Source organism: Scyliorhinus torazame, chromosome 9 (assembly GCF_047496885.1).
Source record: "Scyliorhinus torazame isolate Kashiwa2021f chromosome 9, sScyTor2.1, whole genome shotgun sequence".
Lineage (NCBI taxonomy): Eukaryota > Metazoa > Chordata > Chondrichthyes > Carcharhiniformes > Scyliorhinidae > Scyliorhinus > Scyliorhinus torazame.
Genome location: NC_092715.1, coordinates 102,325,361 through 102,349,368, shown reverse-complemented (window position 1 = coordinate 102,349,368; position 24,008 = coordinate 102,325,361). Strand labels below are relative to the sequence as shown.

The 24,008-nt window shown below is 45.5% G+C and overlaps 1 protein-coding gene across 3 annotated transcripts in view; it reads right to left on the bottom strand.

The window, feature by feature from the left end:
* Nucleotides 1-22,038, bottom strand: part of LOC140429407 (2'-5'-oligoadenylate synthase 1-like) — a 68,525-nt gene extending 46,487 nt beyond the window's left edge. Inside the window, exons 1-5 of one of the 3 annotated variants that reach the window (XM_072516347.1) lie at nucleotides 21,752-22,038; nucleotides 17,782-18,733; nucleotides 9,001-9,199; nucleotides 6,394-6,589; nucleotides 5,178-5,368 (exon numbers count right to left, since the gene is read on the bottom strand). In XM_072516347.1, the coding sequence (XP_072372448.1) occupies nucleotides 5,178-5,368; nucleotides 6,394-6,589; nucleotides 9,001-9,159 (546 nt within the window). In that variant the 5' untranslated portion in view covers nucleotides 9,160-9,199; nucleotides 17,782-18,733; nucleotides 21,752-22,038. The remainder of the gene's footprint in view (nucleotides 1-5,177; nucleotides 5,369-6,393; nucleotides 6,590-9,000; nucleotides 9,200-17,781; nucleotides 18,734-21,751) is intronic. The other 2 variants (XM_072516348.1, XM_072516346.1) reach the window with 2 other exon arrangements.
* Between the last annotated feature and the right edge of the window lie 1,970 nt (nucleotides 22,039-24,008).

Genomic DNA, 24,008 nt, shown 5'->3' with positions numbered 1-24,008 from the left:
GCATCCGCCTCATAAAATTGGCATCATCCCAGTTCGGGGCATATACGTTTACCAAAACCACCGTCTCCCCCTGTAGTTTGCCACTCACCATCACGTATCTGCCCCCGTTATCCGCCACTATAGTCTTTGCCTCGAACATTACCCGCTTCCCCACTAATATAGCCACCCCCCTGTTTTTCGCATCTAGCCCCGAATGGAACACCTGCCCCACCCATCCTTTGCGTAGCCTAACCTGGTCTATCAGTTTCAGGTGCGTTTCCTGTAACATAACAACATCTGCCTTAAGTTTCTTAAGGTGTGCGAGTACTCGTGCTCTCTTTATCGGCCCGTTCAGCCCTCTCACGTTCCACGTGATCAGCCGGGTTGGGGGGCTTCCTACCCCCCCCCCCCTTGTCGATTAGCCATCCCCTTTTTCCAGCTCCTCACCCGGTTCCCACGCAGCTGTATCTCCCCCAGGCGGTGCCCCCCCCCGCCCATCCCCTCCCATACCAGCTCCCCCCTCTCCCCAGCAGCAGCAACCCAGTAATTCCCCCCTCCCACCCCCCCCCCCCCGCTAGATCCCCCGCTAGCGTAATTACTCCCCCCATGTTGCTCCCAGAAGTCAGCAAACTCTGGCCGACCTCAGCTTCCCCCCGTGACCTCGGCTCGCACCGTGCGACGCCCCCTCCTTCCTGCTTATCTATTCCCGCCATGATTATCATAGCGCGGGATCCAAGCCCGCGCTTCTCCCTTGGCCCCGCCCCCAATGGCCAACGCCCCATCACCTCCACCTCCCCTCCTCCCCCCATCACCACCTGTGGAAGAGAGAAAAGTTACCACATCGCAGGATTAGTACATAAAACTCCTCTTTCCCCCCTTTTTAACCCCCCTCTTCGCCCCCCACATTCGCCCCACCACTTTGTTCAAACGTTCTTTTTAATAACCCGCTCATTCCAGTTTTTCTTCCACAATAAAAGTCCACGCTTCATCCGCCGTCTCAAAGTAGTGGTGCCTCCCTCGATATGTGACCCACAGTCTTGCCGGTTGCAGCATTCCAAATTTTATCTTCTTTTTATGAAGCACCGCCTTGGCCCGATTAAAGCTCGCCCTCCTTCTCGCCACCTCCTCACTCCAGTCTTGATAAACACGGATTACCGCGTTCTCCCATTTACTGCTCCGAGTTTTCTTTGCCCATCTAAGGACCATTTCTATATCCTTAAAACGGAGGAATCTCACCACTATGGCTCTGGGAATTTCTCCTGCTCTCGGTCCTCGCGCCATCACTCGGTATGCTCCCTCCACCTCCAACGGACCCGCCGGGGCCTCCGCTCCCATTAACGAGTGCAGCATCGTGCTCACATATGCCCCGACGTCCGCTCCCTCCGCACCTTCAGGAAGACCAAGAATCCTCAGGTTGTTCCTCCTTGCGTTGTTCTCCAGTGCCTCCAACCTTTCCACACATCGTTTCTGATGTGCCTCATGCGTCTCCGTCTTCACCACCAGGCCCTGTATGTCGTCCTCATTCTCGGCTGCCTTTGCCTTCATGACCCGAAGCTCCTGCTCCTGGGTCTTTTGTTCCTCCTTTAGCCCTTCGATCGCCTGTAGTATCGGGGCCAACAGCTCTTTCTACATTTCCTTTTTGAGCTCTTCCACACAGCATTTCAAGAACTCGTGTTGTTCAGGGCCCCATGTTAAACTGCCACCTTCCGACGCCATCTTGGTTTTTGCTTGCCTTCCTTGCCGCTGTTCTAAAGGATCCACTGCAATCCGGCCACTTTCTCCTCCTTTTTTCATCCGTATCCAGGGGGGATTCCCTTCTGGTTTACCGTACAGTGTTTTTAGCCGTCAAAATTGCCGTTGGGGCTCCTATCAAGAGCCCAAACGTCCGTTTCACCGGGAGCTGCCGAAACGTGCGACTCAGCTGGTCATCGCCGCACCCGGAAGTCCAACTAAACTGTTAACAGCACACCAGTCCAGTTTAATCCTTTCCAGCCAAGAGCAGCCAAAGTGAGCTGGAAAACTTTCTGGGAATAACCTCTCAACAGCACTATTTTCTCAGTATAGGTCCTCAAGATCTCATCTGCTGGCTTCCAAGGCAGGTGATTAGGTTTCCTTTCGGAGATGGTCTGGGGAATTAGAGAGACAGCAGCCCCTAATGGCCTCCATTTTGACAGGTTGTCAGTTTTGAACCACCCTGTACTGAGAGGATGTTGAGCTTCAATTCCTCATGAGAATGAAGTGCATTCACTGTGGATGTTGTTCTTTTCTTGCACGATGTGAATTTTCTTAATTGAGTTTGTTTTGTTTCTTTTTTTTCCTTTGAATATCTATGTCTTCTTTTGAGTGTTCTTCTCTGGAGAAGTTATTTTACTCCAGCAAGCACTTTCTGTGAGGCCAGTTCTGCCACAATTTTTACACTGGCTGTCCTTGTTCCAGCAATCAGCCTGTGAATGGCCCCTTTTGCACAGTGATGACACGCTTGCTACTGGGTCGACTTCTTCTGGGCGGCAGCCAATTTATAGAGAAGCCCCTTAGCTGCGATTTTCATTGAACAGCAATATCTAATGCATTCTTCAGATTGAGATTTCATTCTGCTAATAATCTTCTCTGAATGGCCTGATTTTTCAAACCATACACCTAATTGTGCTGTCTAAAAAGTTGCCAAATTCACAAAACTCTGCAAGTCATAGGAGGGTTGCGATGAACTGCACAATATGTTTCTCTTCTAACTCATTCCTTTGATGAAATCGAAACATCTCCACAATAATTAACGGCTTTAATGCATAATGAACTTGAAATATTTTAACCAATTCTTGATAGGTCTTATCCATGGGTTTCTCGGGCTGAATCAGGCTTCTTAACAAATTGAAAATGTTGCTTCCAATTGTACTTAGGAATGCAGGGTCCTTGATATCTTCTGAAATCTTATTGGCTAGAATATAATAATAGAATCTTTCTGAGCATGATTTCCAGTTCTGAATTTTCATCCAATGAGGTCATCATGCCAAACTTTATTTTAAAAAATAAATTTAGATTACCCAATTATTTTTTTCCAATTAAGGGGCAATTTAGCATGGCCAATCCACCTATCTGCACATTTTGGGTTGTGGGGGTGAAACCCACGCAGACACAGGGAGAATGTGCAAACTCCACACGGACAGCGACCCAGGGGTCGGATTCAAGCCCGGGTCCTCAACGCCATAGTCCCAGTGCTAACTACTTTCCCCCGTCATTTCTAACTTTCCTTAAATTAATGGTCTAGTTAAATAAACTTGAATTACCAATCTGAAACAGCTTTAACTCTCATCACAAGCTGTGAGAATCTGTTGTTTGCAGCCCCGGGTCTGCCTCCGTGTCTTACTGTACTGCATGGTGATCCCTGCAGCCTGAACTGCTTGCATTGCTGGTTAAAAATTGGCATGGGCCCTTCCTAAACTAAGGGCAAAACCTGTGAAATAGCTGATGATGTCGCACATAACACGTGACTCCTTTCTTAAAGAGGCATTGCACGCATGTACAATAATTCACATATGTAACACTACCTCCAAATCTGATGCCCGCGAGCCATGAAGTTTCCGGACCCATGTTTTGTTGAGGGCCATTTCTACAATTTGCTTAGCTGCTTTCAGAAACTAAATTATCTGAATATGACCTAAGTGCTCACAAGTAATCTGGTCCTTTTCTCTAAGATGTGTCATTGATTTCTCATAGAGTTTGTTTTCCATAATTCAGCTATAACTCTTCAGGTTTTTCATAACCTGAATTTCAGAAACCCCCTACGTTAGTTTTCTCAAGTTCATTAGTCCAATTTGGGGAATCCACTTTGTAACAACCTTTATCCAGCAGGCATATTATCAGCAAAAATGCTGTTTCCTGATAGCAAACAGGCCCAGCATTGAGATGCTAATCACTCAAAACCAGCTCCATTCGGCAGGACATTCTATTCATATGTCTGACACCAGACTTCTGGAGTAACTCTTCTACTCAGAAATTGATCACAACAGGAAGCTCCCAGGAGGCCAGTGGAAATGCTTAAGGGATGTCCTCAAAACTTCCCTGAAGAGTTCAAATATCCCCACCTGACTTGTGACCAACCAAAATGGAGAAGGTCTATTTGGGAATGCACAAACACATCGGGAAACTTCATTGGGAACATGCAGCAACAAAACCAAAGCATTGGAGCGACCGCACACAAACCTCCAAACACCTCACCTACCCAACCCTTCAAGCACTGCCTGTACTGCATGTGGCACAGCTTGCAGATAAAACACTTGACTTATCAGCCACCTCATAACTGATTGAATTGAGTGGAAGAAAGTCATTCTCAAACCCGAGGGACTGCCTGAAATGAAGGTAAAGGTGAGAGCAAAGAGTACCACAAGCATTTGAAAATTGAGGGAGAAAACATATAACGTTCATTTTGTTTTCACCTAGGGCACTGAAAGGCTTATCAACCTGACTCCAAAACATAAGGGGCGGGATTCTCCGGTCACTCAGCCGTGTGTTTCTCAGCAACGCACCGTTTGCTGCTGGCAGGATTCTCTACTTCCTCCGCTTGTCAATGGGATTCCCATTGAAGCTACCCCACGCCGCTGAGAACCCATGGGAGGGGGTGCGGTGCCAGCTGGAACAGAGAAACCCAATAGCCGAAAAATTCTGTCCAAGATACCACAACATGCAACAAAACATGTCTTTTATAAGAATCCAAACTGATTCCAAACAAGAGTCCCAACAAAGTGAAATAATTCAGTTCAACTATAAATGCAACTATAAAGGCAATTATTACCTTAACTTTTCCAAATTGTACATCAAGATGCGTTAACTAAACTGAGAGCCATAAGACGTGGGAGAGGTTGTCAACCTCACCATATTTCACCCAACACACATCAAGAAATTAGGACCACTAATGGTACAGATGATCTGGTCTATTATAGGTCCTATTTAGATTGTGAGTTTGTTTTATGCAAAACAGTTACAGGAGTAAATTTAGGAATGGCTGAGCATAACCCTCAGCTGAAGAATCTGTTAAAATAGGCCAACCAAATATTTTGAAACAAAGATAAACCAATTGTGTCCATAGAAAGCCACACATATTATTTCCATATTGAACATAAATTACAGAGCAACTGCAAAGTGTCTAAGGTTTCTCATACTTCACCGCTCTCTCATCAAACATTTGTCAAGGTAGAACCCATTACCTTGATAAGCCGGGTCACAGATGTGGGACAGCACTCTTGAATTAAGTCAATAAGTTTTTCCACTTCTCCAGCGCAAGACATTCTCACAAATCCCATTTCTGGTCGAAGGTATGTTTCCATAAATTTTTGTAATAACTGTGGATGTCTGAGATCCAATAGGCTGTCTGGGGCAAATGCTGTTGACATTCTTGCTATAGAAATGTAGTCAAAAAGTCAATTGATTTTTAAGAACCTACACAATCGGTAAATGAAAGCCATGCAGGTAAATAGTTGATTGAAAATTCTTATCTTTCGACTTCTAACTTTTTACTTAACATTACATTTCCTTTTTTGACTAAGCTTTCCACTTTTTCATCCCCAAAAACTTAAATGGTTATCTTTCCAATGTCTTCTCTGATCTTACTGCAATCTCTGATCTTAATGCAACCTTTTCTTTATAAAAAATAACAATTTTGCAAATCCCAAACAGAGGTTCTCAAGTTCATATGGTTATAGGAGCAGAATTAGGCTATTTGGCCAATCGGGTCTGCTCCAGCTCATGGCTGACCTCATCCTTGCTTTAACTCCACCGTCCAGCCCATTCTCCATAACCCTTCAATCCATTAACAATTAAAATTCTGTCTAACTCCTCCTTATATTTACTCATTGTCCCAGCGTCCACCGCACTCTGGGGTAGCGAATTCCACAGATTCACAATCCTTTGGGAGAAGTAGTTTCTCCTCAACTCTGTTTTAAATTTGCTACCTCTTATCCGAAGACTATGACCTCTCGTTCTAAGCAGTCAGACCAATTACAAAAAAAGTAAGATACCAAATGAAACTAAATGACATTGGTAAATCATAAGGAGATAAAGGCCTCAACTTTTCCCTATAGGAGGCAGTCAGGAGTCATTGCCAGAAGTGTGAAAAGATAGCACACATGATTGCTGATATGATATCGTTCAGACCTCAATTCCATTCTCTTGGGCCAATTTAACTTGAATGCTTTTGAAGGTTCTCAGTCATATTTCCTCTATTGGAGGAGCTTTCTGATGGGTGTGGAACAAGTAAAAATATGGTGCAGCATTTGATTGGCTGCTGTGGTTTAAAGGACATTTTAACATCTAACAGTTAGAACTATCTTGAAGACAGAAATATTTTACATTCATTTACCCACCCCAAAAGATCTAAGCAGGTATACAATTTTGAGTATGGGAATTTTTTTGAATGTAGTTTACCTCTTTGGCTGGCTGTAAAATGATGCTCTTGTCTCTCATGTTGCTCCCTGCTGTGGATGGTTCCAAACACCCTGCCACACATCCGGCAAGACACGCTCTTTTCTGATGCCACATACTTGTCCTCTCGTTGCAATGGTTCATCCCAGTACGGATGCTCACACGTCAACTTATTTGTATTATCTTTGCAATGTACAGTCTACAGATGAGCACAGTATATTTACTATAGGCACATTCAAAATATTACATTCAGCAACCAATGTACAAAACAAAATAAAGATTCTCAATAAGCCTACTTACTAATTGTACAGCAATGGACAATATTCCTCTGTATATTACAAAAATGTTGCAAATTATTTTGCCTAATTTTATTGAGACCATTATATTTTCATGTTGTTGCAAAAATATCTCAGCATTATACATTTTGTATAAGTAACACTTACAAAAATAAAGGATTTTTTTTGCCAATCCTTTAGAGATTATTTTTATTGCCGAAGATTCATTTAAATCTTTATTAGTGTCACAGGTAGGCTTACATTAACACTGCAATGATGTTACTGTGAAAATCCCCTAGTCACCAAACCCCGGCGCCTGTTCGGGTACACTCAGGGAGAATTCAGAATGTCCAATTCACCTAACAAACACGTCTTTTGGGACTTGTGGGAGGAAACCTGAGCACCCGGGGGAAATCCACGCAGACATGGGAAGAACGTGCAGACTCCGCGCAAACAGTGACCCAAGCCGGGAATCAAACCCGGGACCCTGGTGCAATGACGCATCAGTGCTAACCACTGTGCGCCTTCGTGGATGCTTCTTCTCCAGTTTGTACGTTCTAAGGCAAGCGATTCCCATGTGTCGATAGGGATGTTGCATTTATTTAGGGAGGCTTTCAGAGTGTCCTTGTTGCATTTCCTCATGGATTTGGTGTATTACGAACTTCGAAACAGGATTTAGCCCCTCAAGCATGTTTTGCCATTCACTGAAATCTTGATTAATCTGTGACTAAACTCCATCTACCTGCCTTTATCCCATATCCACGACTACCTCTGGTTTACAAATATCTATCAATCACAGAATTATTATCAATTGATTTAGCATCAACTGCTATTTGTGGAAGGAGTTGCAAACTTCTAACATCCTTTATGGGTAAAAACATTTTATAATTTCGCTCCTGAAAGGTCTGCTTCCAATTTTCAGACTATGGCCCTCGTCCTGACTTCCTAACCAGCAGAAATAGTTTCCCTCTATCTACCCGATCAGTTCCTGTTACTACTTTATAACTTCAATCTAAATTCCAGGAATACAACCCGTGTTTGTGAACTAAGGCTTTGCATAGTGAAATAGATAAGTTCTGCCATCTTGTATCAGAATCCTCGAGATATAAAGGCCAGCACTTTTTGATTATTTTTTGTACCTATCCATGACATTTTAACTGTCTATTAATATGGACCCCCTAGGTTTCTTTGTACCTCCACTGTTTCTAACTATTTACCATTTCCAAAGCACTCTTGTTCAAAGTGGATGACCTCATTCATATTTGCTTACATTGAAATCCATTTATTAGTTTTTCCCCATTCACTTTATCTAGTTAACAACTTTTTTGTATTTTTATGCTTCCATGTTCACAATGTTGCTTGTTTCATCAGGAACTTGAAACAAGGTGAATAGTTGTGGACCAAACACAGATCCTTGTGGAAGAGCACTGATAACATCCTGCCAATTAGAATACAGTCCATTAATGTCACTCTGTCTCCTGCTACTCTGGGCCAATAATTTGCCTTCAATTCTATAAGCTTCGTTTTTGGCTTCTAGGCTCTTATGAGGGACTTTATTGAATGCTTCCAAAGCACTGTACAGGCAATTACGTACTTTTGAGATGTAAGCACTGTGGTCACAATGGAAACGCTGCACCCAATTGATGCACAGAAAAGTCCCACAAACAGCATTGTGATGATGACCATATGATGTTTTTCTGCTATTGACTGAGACACAAATATTGGCCAGGATGCCAACAGAAATCCTCTGCTCTTCTTGAAATATTGCCAAGGAATCTTTTCTGTCCACCTGACAGGATTGACAGGGCCTTGCCTTAACGTCTCATCTGCAAGACGGTACTTTCAACAGTGCAGATTTCCCACAATGCTGCACTGGAATATTGGCCTAGGTATTACGCTCAAGGCTTTTGGAGTGGGACGTGCATCCGCAATTGCCCGACTCAGAGTAGAGGGTGCTACCATTGAGCTATGCCTAACATGAAAATCAGATGCACAAATAACCCAGTTCCAGTTAGATACTAAGGCAGGGAAGGACTTTACTCTCAGCTACTTAGCTGGATCCCAGAAATCTTTCGGGCAGCAAGTCCATAGCGTGAAAAAACATAGAAGTGAAAAAGAAAAGGTGTTTCCAATTTAAGCAATATTTTCCACAATATTATCAATCCAATTCAGATGAACAGCTGATTCACATCCTTGAAAAGTGGCACACTTTCTCACTCAATGGTCTATGTTGATCGAACGCAGGAAATTAATGATTCTCTTTTAATCTTCTTCCCTTGTGGAGTTCAACTCTATACTCGATGATAATTCATAAAAGATGCTTCTGGATACATACTTGTTCATGGTCCTTCAGTTTTTCTCGCAGTACTTCGATACCACATTTGTCACAGTATACTCTTCCAATATGTTTTGTTTGAAAGTGGTGTTTTAGGGCTGTTTGACTGGCAAAGTCATTACCACATCGCACACAGTTATAGGATTTAATAGCCTGCATGATGACACACACATCAGCTTCTGAAGACCTTCGAGAAATTCTGTAAATATTCAACAAACGTCAGATAAAATGATTATGCGAAATGTCAGTGAAATTGTAATTTGACTTAAAATAGCACAAACGATGAATGGGGTAGCTGCTTGGGTACAGGAAAATCTAATGGCCTTTTTATATATATTTTCAGTTTAAAAAATATACATCCGAAGAACAATTTTAAAAGTGATGATAAAATGAAAAGTTGAATTTCTGTATTGATTTTCCAGAACACTTATTGTAACTTCAGAATAAGATTCACAGAAACTCTGGAGAGAACCTATCCTCAGCAATCTATCTGTTTAAGATAAGTCCCCATACATCCCCATAACAGTATTGGGAGGTGTGACTGCGGCAACGAAGAGGTAAAGTTCTGTCTTCACGTTGAAGATACCCTCCATCGAGTTGTGTGACACTACTACTGTGCTAAATGGGATAAACAGATCTAGTAACTCAAAACCTGGCAACCATGCGGCGCTGTTGGCCATCAGCAGCAGCAAAATTGAATACAACGTAAAGAATTGGGGAAAATTCAAATTGGGATCAAATAAAATGAAAAGGGGTATTGATAAAGACAGTTGGCTGAAGAGGTGTTTTGATATACGAGTTGCCATCCCAATGAGAAAGGCAAGTGTTTACCAATATGACGAGGGATGAACAATGGGGTGTAAAGAGGTAACTTCAAAATGGAGAGATAAGGGAATTGGCACTTATATGCTAAAAGGCCAGGTCCACAGGGTGGGTAACATCAAGGGAAAAGAACGATACATCCAGAGCACAATAACTGTAAAAAGGACAGATAAGCAGCAGCTATCATCACAGCCAATTCCAGCTGCAGAGAACAATCTTCCCTGAATTGCTAAAAGGGCGGTGAGTTAAAATCTAAATCTCGAACCGAGAAGATTAAACCTTCGGTGAAGCTGAAGACGGTTTTCCCAAAATATGGTTAAATAACCTGGTGTAATAACTATCTGCTGGATTTAGATAAAAGAGTTATATAATATTGGATGTTGTTTGAGTGAAGTGGCGTCTCAGAGTTCTGGACACGCAAATAGTTGGGAACAAAGGGGTAACTTCTTAAAAAACCCTGGGCGGAATTCTCTGATCAGTCAACAAGCCCACAGGAGCAGCGATTTTGACCCCTACAGGGGGCCAGCACGGCACTGGAGTGGCCCACAGCGCTCCAGCTGCTGATCCCGGCATCAGATGGGCGCCACGGGTCTGCGCATGCGCAGTGGGACCGTCGCCAAAGCGTGCATGCGCAATGGCTCACTTCTCCGCACCGGCCCCGACGCAACATGGTGTAGGGCTACAGGGGCTGGGGCGGAACAAAAGAGGCCCCGAGCCCGAGGCCGGCCCGCTGATCGGTAGGGCGGGCCACAGCGGAAGCCCCCACCCCACCGGGGTCGGACCCCCTAACCCCCATCAGGCCGCCCCCTGATGCATGCACACTGAGGTCCCACCGGGTAAGACCACACGTGGACGTCGCCGGCAGGACTCGGATTTTGTGTGCGGCCGCTCGGCCCATCCCAGGCGGTGAATCGCCGGGGGGGGGGGGGGGGGGGGGGGAGGGGGGGGGCATAGAGCGGCTCCCTAGCGCGCAGCACTGACAGCGCTGGTGCCAATTCTCCGCTCTCTGGGGAATCGCGGACCGGCGTCGGGGCAGCGGCACGCGATTCGCGCCCGTCCCGGCGATTCTCTGGCCCGGCCTGGGCTGAGAGAATCCTGCCCCGTGTGTCTGTGTATAGTCATCAGTGTAGTTAAATATACTGTTGTACTGTATTATAGTCCTTCATGTTGTAAAATTCTTTTATTAATTGATCACAAAACGACTGGACTACTCCTCCCTGGTTTGCATATCTTTTCTCACCGTATATCAAATTGAAAATATACACCACGAAGAGCCGGTTTTCCATTTTATCCTTCTGGGTTTTGTGTTGCGCTCACATTTAAAATCAGCAGGATTCTTAATAACAACCACAATTTGTAACCAACAACCACAATTTGTAACCACATGGCCCGACATAGCCACCATTTTACCATTACCACCAAGCCGGGGATCAACCCTGGTTCAATGAAGAGTCCAGGAGGACATGCCAGGAGCATCACCAGGCATTCCGAAAAATGAGGTGTCAACTTGATGGAGCGACAATACAGGACTACATGCGTGCCAAGCAGCATTAGCAGCAAGCGATAGACAGAGCTAAGCAGTTCCACAACCACTGGATTGGATTTAAGCTCTGCATTTCTACTACATCCACTCGTAAATGGTGGTGACAATGAAATAAATCACTGGAGGATGGAACTCCACAAATGTCCCCATCCTCAATGATGGAGTTGCCCAGCACATCAGTGCAAAAGATAAGGCTGAAGTACACTCAGTCATCTTCAGCCAGAAGTGCTAAGTTGATGATCCATCTTAGCCTCCTCCGGCGGTCCCCAGCATCACAGATGCCAGTGTTCAGCCAGTTCGATTCACTCCACATGACATCAAGAAAAGGTTGAAGGCCCTGGATGTTGCAAAGGCTATGGGCCATGACAACATTCCGGCAATAGTACTGAAGACTTGTGCTCCAGATCTTGCTGCACCCCTAGCCAAGCAGTCCCAGTACAGCTACAAAACTGGCACCTACCCGACAATATGGAAAATTTCCCAGGTCTGTCCTGTCCATAAAAAGGACAAATCCCACCCGGCAAATTACCACCACATCAGTCTACTCTCAACCAGCAGCAAAATGGTCGAAAGTGTCGTCAACAATACAATCAAGCAGCATTTACACAGCAATAACCTGCGTACAGACTCTTAGTTTGAGTTCTGCCAGGGTCACTCAGCTCCTGACCACATTACAGCCTTGGTTCAAACATGGACAAAAAAGCTGAACTCAAGAGGGAGATGTGAGAGTGACTGCCCTTGACATCAAGGCAGTATTTGACAGTGTGTTGTGACAAGGAGCCCGAGCTAAACTGAAGTCAGTGTTAACGAAGAAGAAAGCTCCACTGGGTGGACTCAGACCGAGCACAAAGGAAGGCGGTTGTCGGAGGTCAATCATCTCAGTCCCAGGGCATCTTTGCAGGAGTTTCTCAGGGCAGTATCCTGGGCCCAATCATCTTTAGTTGTTTCATTAATGACCTACCTTCCATCATAAGGTCAGAAGTGGGGATGTTTGCTGATGACTGCACAATGTTCAGCACCATTCACGACTCCTCAGGGACAGACGCAGTCTGTATGTATATGCAGCAAGTCATGGACAACATTCCAGCTTGGGCTAGTAGGTGCAAGTAACCTTCATACCAGTATCAGACAATAATCATCTCCAGAAAGAGACCATAAGACCAGAAGACCATAAGACATAGGAGTGGAAGTAAGGCCATTCGGCCCATCGAGTCCACTCCACCATTCAATCATGGCTGATTTCAACTCCATTTACCCGCTCTCTCTCCATAGCCCTTAATTCCTCGAGAAATCAAGAATTTATCAACTTCTGTCTTAAAGACACTCAACGTCCCGGCCTCCACCGCCCTCTGTGGCAATGAATTCCACAGACCCACCACTCTCTGGCTGAAGAAATTCCTCCTCACCTCTGTTCTAAAGTGACTCCCTTTTATTCTAAGGCTGTGCCCCCGGGTCCTAGTCTCCCCTGCTAATGGAAACAACTTCCCTACGTCCACCCTATCTAAGCCATTCATTATCTTGTAAGTTTCCATTAGATCTCCCCTCAACTCCAATGAATATAATCCCAGGATCCTCAGACGTTCATCGTATGATAGGCCTACCATTCCTGGGATCATCCGTGTGAATCTCCGCTGGACCCGCTCCAGTGCCAGTATGTCCTTCCTGAGGTGTGGGGCCCAAAATTGCTCACAGTATTCTAAATGGGGCCTAACTAATGCTTTATAAAGCTTCAGAAGTACATCCCTGCTTTTATATTCCAAGCCTCTTGAGATAAATGACAACATTGCATTTGCTTTCTTAATTATGGACTCAACCTGCAAGTTTACCTTTAGAGAATCCTGGACTAGGACTCCCAAGTCCCTTTGCGCTTCAGCATTATGAATTTTGTCACCGTTTAGAAAATAGCCCATGCCTCTATTCTTTTTTCCAAAGTGCAAGACCTCGCACTTGCCCACATTGAATTTCATCAGCCATTTCTTGGACCACTCTCCTGAACTGTCTAAGTCTTTCTGCAGCCTCCCCACCTCCTCCATACTACCTGCCCCTCCACCTATCTTTGTATCATCGGCAAACTTAGCCAGAATGCCCTCAGTCCAGTCATCTAGATCGTTAATATATAAAGAGAATAGCTGTGGCCCCAACACTGAACCCTGCGGGACACCACTTGTCACCAGTTGCCATTCCGAAAAAGAACCTTTTATCCCAACTCTCTGCCTTCTGCCTGACAGCCAATCGTCAATCCATGTTAGTACCTTGCCTCGAATACCATGAGCCCTTATTTTACTCAGTGAGGCACCTTATCAAAGGCCTTTTGGAAGTCAAGATAGATAACATCTATTGGCTCTCCTTGGTCTAACCTATGTGTTATCTCTTCAAAGAACTCTAACAGGTTTGTCAGGCACGACCTCCCCTTACTAAATCCATGCTGACTTGTCCTAATCCGACCCTGCACTTCCAAGAATTTAGAAATCTCATCCTTAACAATGGATTCTAGAATCTTGCCAACAACCGAGGTTAGGCTAATTGGCCTATAATTTTCCATCTTTTTCCTTGTTCCCTTCTTGAACAGGGGGGTTACAACAGCGATTTTCCAATCCTCTGGGACTTTTCCTGACTCCAGTGACTTTTGAAAGATCATAACTAACGCCTCCACTATTTCTTCAGCTATCTCCTTTAGAACTCTAGGATGTAGCGCATCTGGGCCCGGAGATTTATCAATTTTTAGATCTCTTAGTTTCTCTAGCACTTTCTCCTTTGTGATGGCTACCATATTCAACTCTGCCCCCTGACTCTCCGGAATTGTTGGGATATTACTCATGTCTTCTACTGTGAAGACTGACGCAAAATATTTATTTAGTTCCTCAGCTATTTCCTTGTCTCCCATCACTAGATTACCAGCGTCATTTTGGAGCGGCCCAATGTCTACTTTTGCCTCCCGTTTGTTTTTAATGTATTTGAAGAAACTTTTACTATCATTCCTAATGTTACTGGCTAGCCTATCTTCATAGTTGATCCTCTCTTTCCTTATTTCTCTCTTTGTTATCCCCTGTTTGTTTTTGTCGCCTTCCCAATCTTCTGACTTCCCACTACTCTTTGCCACATTATAGGCTTTCTCTTTTGCTTTGATGCATTCCCTAACTTCCTTTGTCAGCCATGGCTGCCTAATCCCCCCTCTGATAACCTTTCTTTTCTTTGGGATGAACCTCTGTACTGTGTCCTCAATTACTCCCAGAAACTCCTGCCATTGCTGTTCTACTGTCTTTCCCACTAGGCTCTGCTCCCAGTCGATTTTCGTCAGTTCCTCCCTCATGCCCCTGTAGTTACCTTTATTTAACTGTAACAACTTTACATCTGATTCTACCTTCTTTCTTTCAAATTGGAGATTGAATTCTACCATATTATGATCACTGCCTCCTAAGTGTTCCCTTACTTTAAGATCTTTAATCAAGTCTGGCTCATTACATAACACTAAGTCCAGAATGGCCTGTTCCCTCGTGGGCTCCATCACAAGCTGTTCCAAAAAGCCCTCCTGTAAACATTCAATGCATTCCCTTTCCTTGGGTCCACTGGCAGCATTATTTACCAAGTCCACCTGCATATTGAAGTCCCCAATGATCACTGTGACCTTGCCTTTCTGACATGCACTTTCTATTTTGTGGTGCATTTTGTGCCCCTGGTCCTGACCCGCTAGGCCTGTACATAACTCACATTATGTTTTTTTTGCCTTTGTGGTTCCTCAACTCTACCCACACAGACTCCACATCACCTGACCCTATGTCGTTTAGTGCTATTGATTTAATTTCATTCCTAATTAACAAGGCAACCCCGCCCCCTCTGCCCACCTCTCTGTCTTTTCGATAGGTTGTGAATCCCTGGATGTTTAAATGCCAGTCCTGAACCCCCTGCAACCACGTCTCTGTGATGCCTACCACATTATACCTGCCAGTCACAATCTGGGCCACAAGCTCATCTACCTTGTTCCGTACACTGCGCGCATTTAAATATAGCACCTTTAATTCTCTATTGACCGTCCCTTTTGGTTTTCTTAGTGTGGTGGACCTTGGTTTACTGAGCCTTTCCATACACTGTGTCATATTTTGTGGGATGGGGACTATCGTAACCTCACCTGAGTTCTGTCTTTTTGTGCTTTTTTGTATTCCTAAGCAGCTACGCTTCCCACTGATTACTTCACCTCTTGGTTCCCTGACTTTCCCTTCCTCCCCAATCTCTAGTTTAAAGTCCTATTGACCACCCTAATTACTCTTTTCGCCAGAACACTGGTCCCAGCTCGATTCAGGTGGAGACCATCCCAACGGTATAGGTCCCCCCGTCCCAAAACTGATGCCAGTGTCCCATGAAAAGGAACCCCAATTCCCGCAGTTCCCGACACAAGAGGTGCAGGACAGAGTGATCTCAAAGACATGGGTGGGGGATGATAAGGTGTCAGATATATATAGGGAAATGAGGGACGAAGGGGAGACTATGGTAGATGAACTAAAAGGGAAATGGGAAGAAGAGCTGGGGGAGGAGATCGAGGAGGGGCTGTGGGCAGATGCCCTAAGCAGGGTAAACTCGTCGTCCTCGTGGGCCAGGCTAAGCCTGATTCAGTTTAAGGTATTACACAGGGCGCATATGACTGGAGCACGGCTCAGTAAATTTTTTGGGGTGGAGGATAGGTGTGCGAGGTGCTCGAGAAGCCCAGCGAATCATACCCATATGTTTTGGTCATGCCCGACACTACAGGGGTTTTGGATGGGGGTGACAAAGGTGCTTTCAAAAGTAGTGGTGGTCCGGGTCGAACCAAGCTGGGGGTTGGCTATATTTGGGGTTGCACAAGAGCCGGGAGTGCAGGAGGCGAGAGAGGCCGATGTTTTGGCCTTTGCGTCCCTAGTAGCCCGGCGCAGGATATTGTTAATGTGGAAAGAAGCCAAGCCCCCGGGGGTGGAGACCTGGATAAATGACATGGCAGGGTTTATAAAGCTAGAGCGGATTAAGTTCGTTCTAAGGGGGTCGGCTCAAGGGTTCACCAGGCGGTGGCAACCGTTCGTCAAATACCTCGCAGAAAGATAGATGGAATGGAAAAAAGAAGGCAGCAGCAGCAGCCCAGTATCGGGGGGCAGGGGGGGGGGGGGGGGGGGAGGAGGAACCAGAAGGACTCTCAGGGTTGTTAATATATACTGTATAATATGTATAGGTCGTTGCGACAGATAATTATATATTGGACTGTTAAATTATATTTTTGGAGAATGTTACTTGTGATAAGGCAGTTGCCAATTAGGGTTAGTTTTCATTTTTGTTATTTATTATTTATTCATTTTTTGTTTATAAAATAGGTCATTGTTATTTGTGTTGTTATAATATTGTGTAAAGGATGCACAATGTATTGTGTTGGTTGACCAAAAATTTTCAATAAAATATGTATAAAAAAAAAAGGAACCCCTCTTTCCCACACCACTCTTTCAGCCATGTGTTAACTTCCCTTATTTTTGCCTCCCTATGCCAATTTGTACGTGGCTCGGGCAGTAATCCGGAGATTATGACCCTTGACGACCTGTATTTTAATTTGAATCCTAGCTCATTATAATCTCTAAACAGGTCCTCTTTTCTAGACTTGCCTATGTTATTGGTACCGACATGGACCACAACAACTGGATCCTCCCCCTCCCTCTCCAGTATCATTTCAAGCCGGTCAGAGATGTCCCGCACCCTAGCACCGGGCAGGCAACATACCTTGCGGGACTCTTTATCCTGCTCACAAAGGATACTATCTATCCCCCTGATAATAGAATCCCCAACAACTACAACTTGCCTATTTACTTCCTCCCCTTGAATGGCCTGCTGAACCATGGTGCCTTGGTCAGCTGACTCATCCTTCCTGCAGCCCTGTTCGCCATCCACACAGGGAGCAAGTGCCTCATACCTGTTGGACAGGGTCAAGGGCTGAGGCTCTTGAGTTCCTGACTGCTGGTTCCCTTTACCTGCCTGACTTGCAGTCACACCCTGCGGCCCTGGCCACTGGCAGGATTTAAACTACTTACTCTGACAGGTGTGACTGCCTCCTGAAACATGGTGTCCAGGTAAGTCTCTCCCTCCCGGATGTGCCTCAGTGTTTGAAGCTCAGACTCCAGCTCATCAACTCTGAGCAGGAGCTCTTCGAGCAGCCAACACTTACTGCAGATGTGGTCACTGCAGCTCGCAATGGGATCTGCCAGCTCCCACATCAAGCAGCTCAAGCACATCACCTGACCAGCCATCACTAATTAATTAGTTTAATTTAAGTTTACGAGATTAGCTGTGTTTTTTTAAAATGTGGGGCAGATTTGCTATCAACCAATCATATCACAGCTTCCCTCTGATGTCAATTTTGGGGGGAAAAACTGGAAAATAGAAAGTTACCATTAGGTTTTTATACTCACAGAGACTGCTCCTCCTCCTCCGAACAGCTCCCGAAAGTAGGCCCGAAGAAAGAGAGAGAACAAAACAGTCAGGAAAAACCACCTTCTCCCACTCTTCACCGAATTACCTCACTGCACCAAATTACCAAATTCTCACTCTGTCTGTGTCTCACTCGCTCAGGCTGTGTCTCCTTGACCAGCGCAACGCTTCAATAGAGAGAATATAACCATCACCCCTTGACATTCAATGGCATTATCATTGCTGAAACACCACTGTCAGCATCCTAAGGGTTACCATTGACAAGAAACTGAACTGGACTATCCATATGTGGCTACAGGAACAGGTCAGATGGTGGGAATTCTGCAGTGAGTGCCCAAAGCCTATGGACCACAAATAAAGCACATGCCTAGATGAATGCAGCTCCAAAATTACAATTTAATCTCAATGCCATCCAGGACAAAGCAGCATACTTGATTAGGAAGCCATTAAATATTCACTCCCTCCATCACTGATACACAATGGTAGCAGTGAATGCCATCTACAAGATGCACTGCAGCAATTCACCACAACTCCTTCAACAGCACCTCCCAAACCCGCCAACTCTACCACCGAGAAGGACAACGGCAGCAGATACATGGGAACACCACCACCTGGAAATGTCCCTCCAAGTCACTGACCATCCTGATATGGAACTACCTCGCCATTCCTTCCCTGCCGCTGAATCAAAATCCAGGAAGTCTCTTCCAATAATACAGTGGGTGTTCCTGCAATACATGGATAGCAGTGCTCCAAGGCAGCACACAGCCACCTTCAAGGGCTTTAAGAATGGACAATAATTACTGGTCTAGCCCACACCCCATGAGCGAATAAAAAATGTACCATTTATACCATTTCTCCAGTGTGTCTGTAAATCAGTTACAATAATTGGCAGATCCACCGCAGAAATTCTCCCCACTTAAGGCAAGAGAAAGTCTAAAGAAAGAGCACAATAACGTCTGGAATAAGCAAAGGCCGATCAATGTAATACTCTCACAGACCAGGTACAATTTGCTCTGCTGCATATTCTGCTTCATCACCTAAGGATAAAGTTGTGCTAAATATCTGCTTGACAAAATCCCATAAATGTGTGATGAATGTAGGAAATTTTTATATAAATAGTATTACATATGTCTGTTGCAGTAATATTTTTAACATACAGGCAGGTGGTGTGTCTGCAAAAGATACAATTAAAATGGCATAAAAGTGAGATAATTATTAATTTTAACCATTTACTGGTTTACAAATTGAACCTTGTTATGAATGCTGGACATCCCCTGGAGAGTAGATAATTTGAGACATTGCGCGTGATCTACCGCCTGCACCCACCCGAATGGGGGAGCAACGTGGCCAGTGGATGCTGGGAGAGGCCTCGCCCAGGCTTCCCACCGGCCGTTGCACCTCGTGAGATCTAACCAGATCTCATGAGGCGTTATAATCTGGGTCCCACCCACAATGGGCGGGACCCAGTCTCGCATGGCGAAGTAGGTTTGAGAACCCACTGAGCCGTGTCGACACCAAAACCAACTAGCTCCCGGCATCAATTGCACCCCCCCCCCCCCCCCCCCAGGTATACCCCAGCCGGGCGCCGATTAATATTGGGGGTTTGATCGGGGGTCTCCCAGGCTATCAGAGGAGTTCCCTGGGTGATCAGGGACAGGGCAGTGTGCCCCCCCAGCTCTCCCCCAGCACAGCCAAGGTGTCCAGATGTCACTGCCAGGGTGCAAGGGCCTGAGGGGAGCCATGTCCTTCAAAGGAGGGGTGAGGGGGGCATGCAGGGTGGGGGGATCTGAACAGCAGGCATGAAGGGGCCTCCAGAAGGTTGGGAGGATAAAAAGTGAAGGTGGTAGAAGAGGGATGGGCCTGAAAAGAGGCATGGGAAGGCCTGGAATAGGGAGCCCTCAGCAACCTTATAGCGGAGTGTCATCCTTTGGGGGCTGTGGGGTATTGCCCATCTGTGACATTGCCCTTGGGTGGGGGGGGGGGGGGGGGGCACTCAAACTCACTTTCAAAATGGTGGCCCGATCTCTGAGGAGCTGGTCTGGCCAGTGGGTTCAGCTCCCCAGTGATGAAAACAGTTCCACGTGTGGCTAGCCAGGAGAGAAACTCCCTAGGACCTGAATAGTGACTAAATATGGTTAGATAGCGGTGGGGAACTCATCGACCGAGCCGGGGAGAAACTCACTGCAAACCCGCCTGAAATGACACTTAGAAACGTTTCCTTTAGATTGCGCCCATTGTGTTTAGACTTCAATCAGCCTGTTGTGATATAATTAATGGGAGGATCTTTTAGTTTGACAGAGACAGAAGGATTTGCAGCCTGTTTCTGAAAGGGTCCCTCTAGTTTTATGAAAGGAAATCTCTACACAGGAGTATATCAAGTATCCCTGTGTTTGCTAACATTATTTACCAATGGATTTTAACCTGGAAGAGGCTTTGCTTAATTGGAGATAGAGAAGGATTAAATTAGTAGTTAAAATGTTTCCTTTTATTTTAAGAATTGTTAATTAAAATAAATTGAAAAGCTATTTTCTATGATGTTAATGTGGTTACTCCTGTGTTAATCATAAAGTTTGTATTGATATAAAAGATCCCTATTTGTCAACGGAATCACTCCTGGAGCGAAGAATCCTTTCCTCAGTTTTACAAGTTGAAGAATTGTTGGAGATTTTTGTCTGGTTTCTTAAATTGGGGTCTGGTCCGGTACCTTAACAAATGTCATTTTTTAACACTGCCCAATTGTCATTTGTGGTCTTCTCCTGGTTGTAGCAGGGTAGGTGCTGGTACGTTCCATGCAGTATTTGATCACCTCTCTGTTCTTAGACCTGCAACCTTCATAAATATTAACACAATTGTAGAATTTGAGAATTATGAATTGTCGCATTTTGTTGGAGGAATGTGAAGGTCACCTAGTCATAAAATCCCTACATTGCAGAAGGAGGCCATTCGGCCCATTGAGTCTTCACCGACCCTTTGAATGAACACTCTGCCCATTTACGAGTGTCCACCCTGCCCTGTCGCCGTAATCCCAGAACCTAACCTGCGCATCCCTGGACACTAAAGGGGAATTTAGCATGGTCAATCCATCTAACCTGCACATCTTTGGACTGTGGGATGAAACCGGAGCACCCGGAGCAAACCCACGGAGACACGGGGAGAAAATGCAAACACCACACAGTCACCCGAGGCTGGAATTGAACTCAGGTCCCTAGAGCTGTGAGGCAGCAGTGCTAACCAGTGTGTCACCGTGCCTCCTCGGAAATTAAAAGTATATATTTGGTGAATAGGTGTACGTCTGTTCACTGAGTAAGGAAGAAAGAAAAACAAAGAACTTACACTCAGGTTCCTCAGATTGTCCCAAATAACTTTAGCCGATTAAGTACTTTTAAAATGTATTCACTATTGTTGTGCAGCCAAATTGTACACAGCAAGGTCCTAAAAATAACGATGTGATAATGACCAAAATAATCTTCTTTAAAGAGAAACAAATATTAGCAAGGAGACAGGGGATTTCATCAGTGGCAATCTACAGGATCCAGATCCGGAATGCACTGCCTGAAAGGATAGGGGAGACAGATTTAATAGTATCTTTCAAAAGGAGATTGGTTAAATTCTTGAAAGGATAAAAATGCAGGACTACGGGGTAGGAGCAGTAGTGGAACTAATTGCATGGCTTTATATTAAACTGGTACAGACACGATGATCCAAACATCCTCCTTCTGCACTGTATCATTCAGTTATAAAAATAATTCTTTGAATATCTTAAAATTTATTATTAAATGCCCTATTGAGGTACAACCCAGACTCTTACTGTTTAGAATTGCACATTACCATGAACGTTCTGAATCACCATTTCCTTTACTATCAAAATAAATTGCATTGCAACAATTACTTTAAGATTCTATGCCAACAGAACGTATGCGATTTAACCAGATTCGTCATAAGAGTACTCACTTGTACTATTGATGCGTGCTTCAAGTTTGGTAGCAATTGGAATAGCAGAGGGGTTTTTCTGCTCTTTGTTTTCATTGGTAACCAACATCTGAAGCCAGATTCTGAGCAACTATGTTCAGAATTCACATTTATCCAAACAATACAGCAAGACAACGGAAAGATAAACAAAATAATGACCGTGTAACTATAAATGCAGAATCGACAGTAACAATAAATACTATCAATAATGTTGGGACCAAGTAAAAAGGAGATACAATATAAGCAGCACCTGGTAACCCAGCCGTAGCGGCTCCGTGAGTCTGGTTACCAGGGAGACACAACCAAAGCAATGTCTGTGCTTCCCCCTCCTGGTGGCCAGTGCAGAGAACAGCAGAGTCTCATCCAATACTATTACACTGGCAGCACCTCTTACACTGGCAGCACCACATACACTGGCAGCACCTCTTACACTGGCAGCCCCTCTTACATGGTAGCTCCTCTTTCACTGGCAGCACCTCTTACACTGGCAGTTCCTCTTACACTGACAGCACCTCTTGCACTGGCAACACCTCTTGCACTGGCAACACATCTTACACTGGCAGTTCATCTTACACTGGCAGCACCTCTTGCACTGGTATCTCCTCTTACACTAGCAACACCTCTTACACTGGCAGCACCACTTACACTGGAAGCTCCTCTTTCACTGGCAGCCCCTCTTACACTGGTATCTCCACTTACACTGCAGCTCCTCTTTCACTGGCAGCACCTCTTACACTGACAGAACCTCTTACACTGGCAGCTCCTCTTACACTGGCAGCTCCTCTTTCACTGGCAGCTCCTCTTTCACTGGCAGTTCCTCTTACGCTGACAGCACCTCTTGCACTGGTATCTCCTCTTACACTGGCAGCTCCTCTTACACTGACAGAACCTCTTACACTGGCAGCACATCTTACACTGACAGAACCTCTTACACAGCAACACCTCTTACACTGGCAAACCCTCTTACATGATAGCTCCATTTACACTGGTATCTCCTCTTACACTTGCAGCTCCTCTTACACTGGCAGCTCCTCATACACTGGCAGCTCCTCTTACACTGGCAGCACTTTTTACACTGGTATCTCCTCTTACACTGGCAGCACCTCTTACACTGGCAGCTCCTCTTACACTGGCAGCTCCTCTTACACTGGCAGCTCCTCTTACACTGGCAGCTCCTCTTACACTGGCAGCACCTCTTACACTGGCAGCACCTCTTACACTGGCAGCTCCTCTTTCACTGGCAGCTCCTCTTACACTGGCAGCTCCTCTTACACTGGCAGCTCCTCTTACACTGGCAGCTCCTCTTACACTGGCAGGTCCTCTTACACTGGCAGCTCCTCTTTCACTGGCAGCTCCTCTTACACTGGCAGCCCCTCTTACACTGGCTGCCCCTCTTACATGGTAGCTCCTCTTTCACTGGCAGCACCTCTTACACTGGCTGCCCCTCTTACATGGCAGTTCCTCTTACACTGACAGCACCTCTTGCACTGGCAACACCTCTTGCACTGGCAACACCTCTTGCACTGGTATCTCCTCTTATACTAGCAACACCTCTTACACTGGCAGCACCTCTTACACTGGAAGCTCCTCTTTCACTGGCAGCCCCTCTTACACTGGTATCTCCACTTACACTGGCAGCTCCTCTTTCACTGGCAGCACCTCTTACACTGACAGAACCTCTTACACTGGCAGCTCCTCTTACACTGGCAGCTCCTCTTACACTGGCAGCTCCTCTTTCACTGGCAGCTCCTCTTACACTGGCAGCTCCTCTTACACTGGCAGCTCCTCTTACACTGGCAGCTCCTCTTACACTGGCAGGTCCTCTTACACTGGCAGCTCCTCTTTCACTGGCAGCTCCTCTTACACTGGCAGCCCCTCTTACACTGGCTGCCCCTCTTACATGGTAGCTCCTCTTTCACTGGCAGCACCTCTTACACTGGCTGCCCCTCTTACATGGCAGTTCCTCTTACACTGACAGCACCTCTTGCACTGGCAACACCTCTTGCACTGGCAACACCTCTTGCACTGGTATCTCCTCTTATACTAGCAACACCTCTTACACTGGCAGCACCTCTTACACTGGAAGCTCCTCTTTCACTGGCAGCCCCTCTTACACTGGTATCTCCACTTACACTGGCAGCTCCTCTTTCACTGGCAGCACCTCTTACACTGACAGAACCTCTTACACTGGCAGCTCCTCTTACACTGGCAGCTCCTCTTACACTGGCAGCTCCTCTTT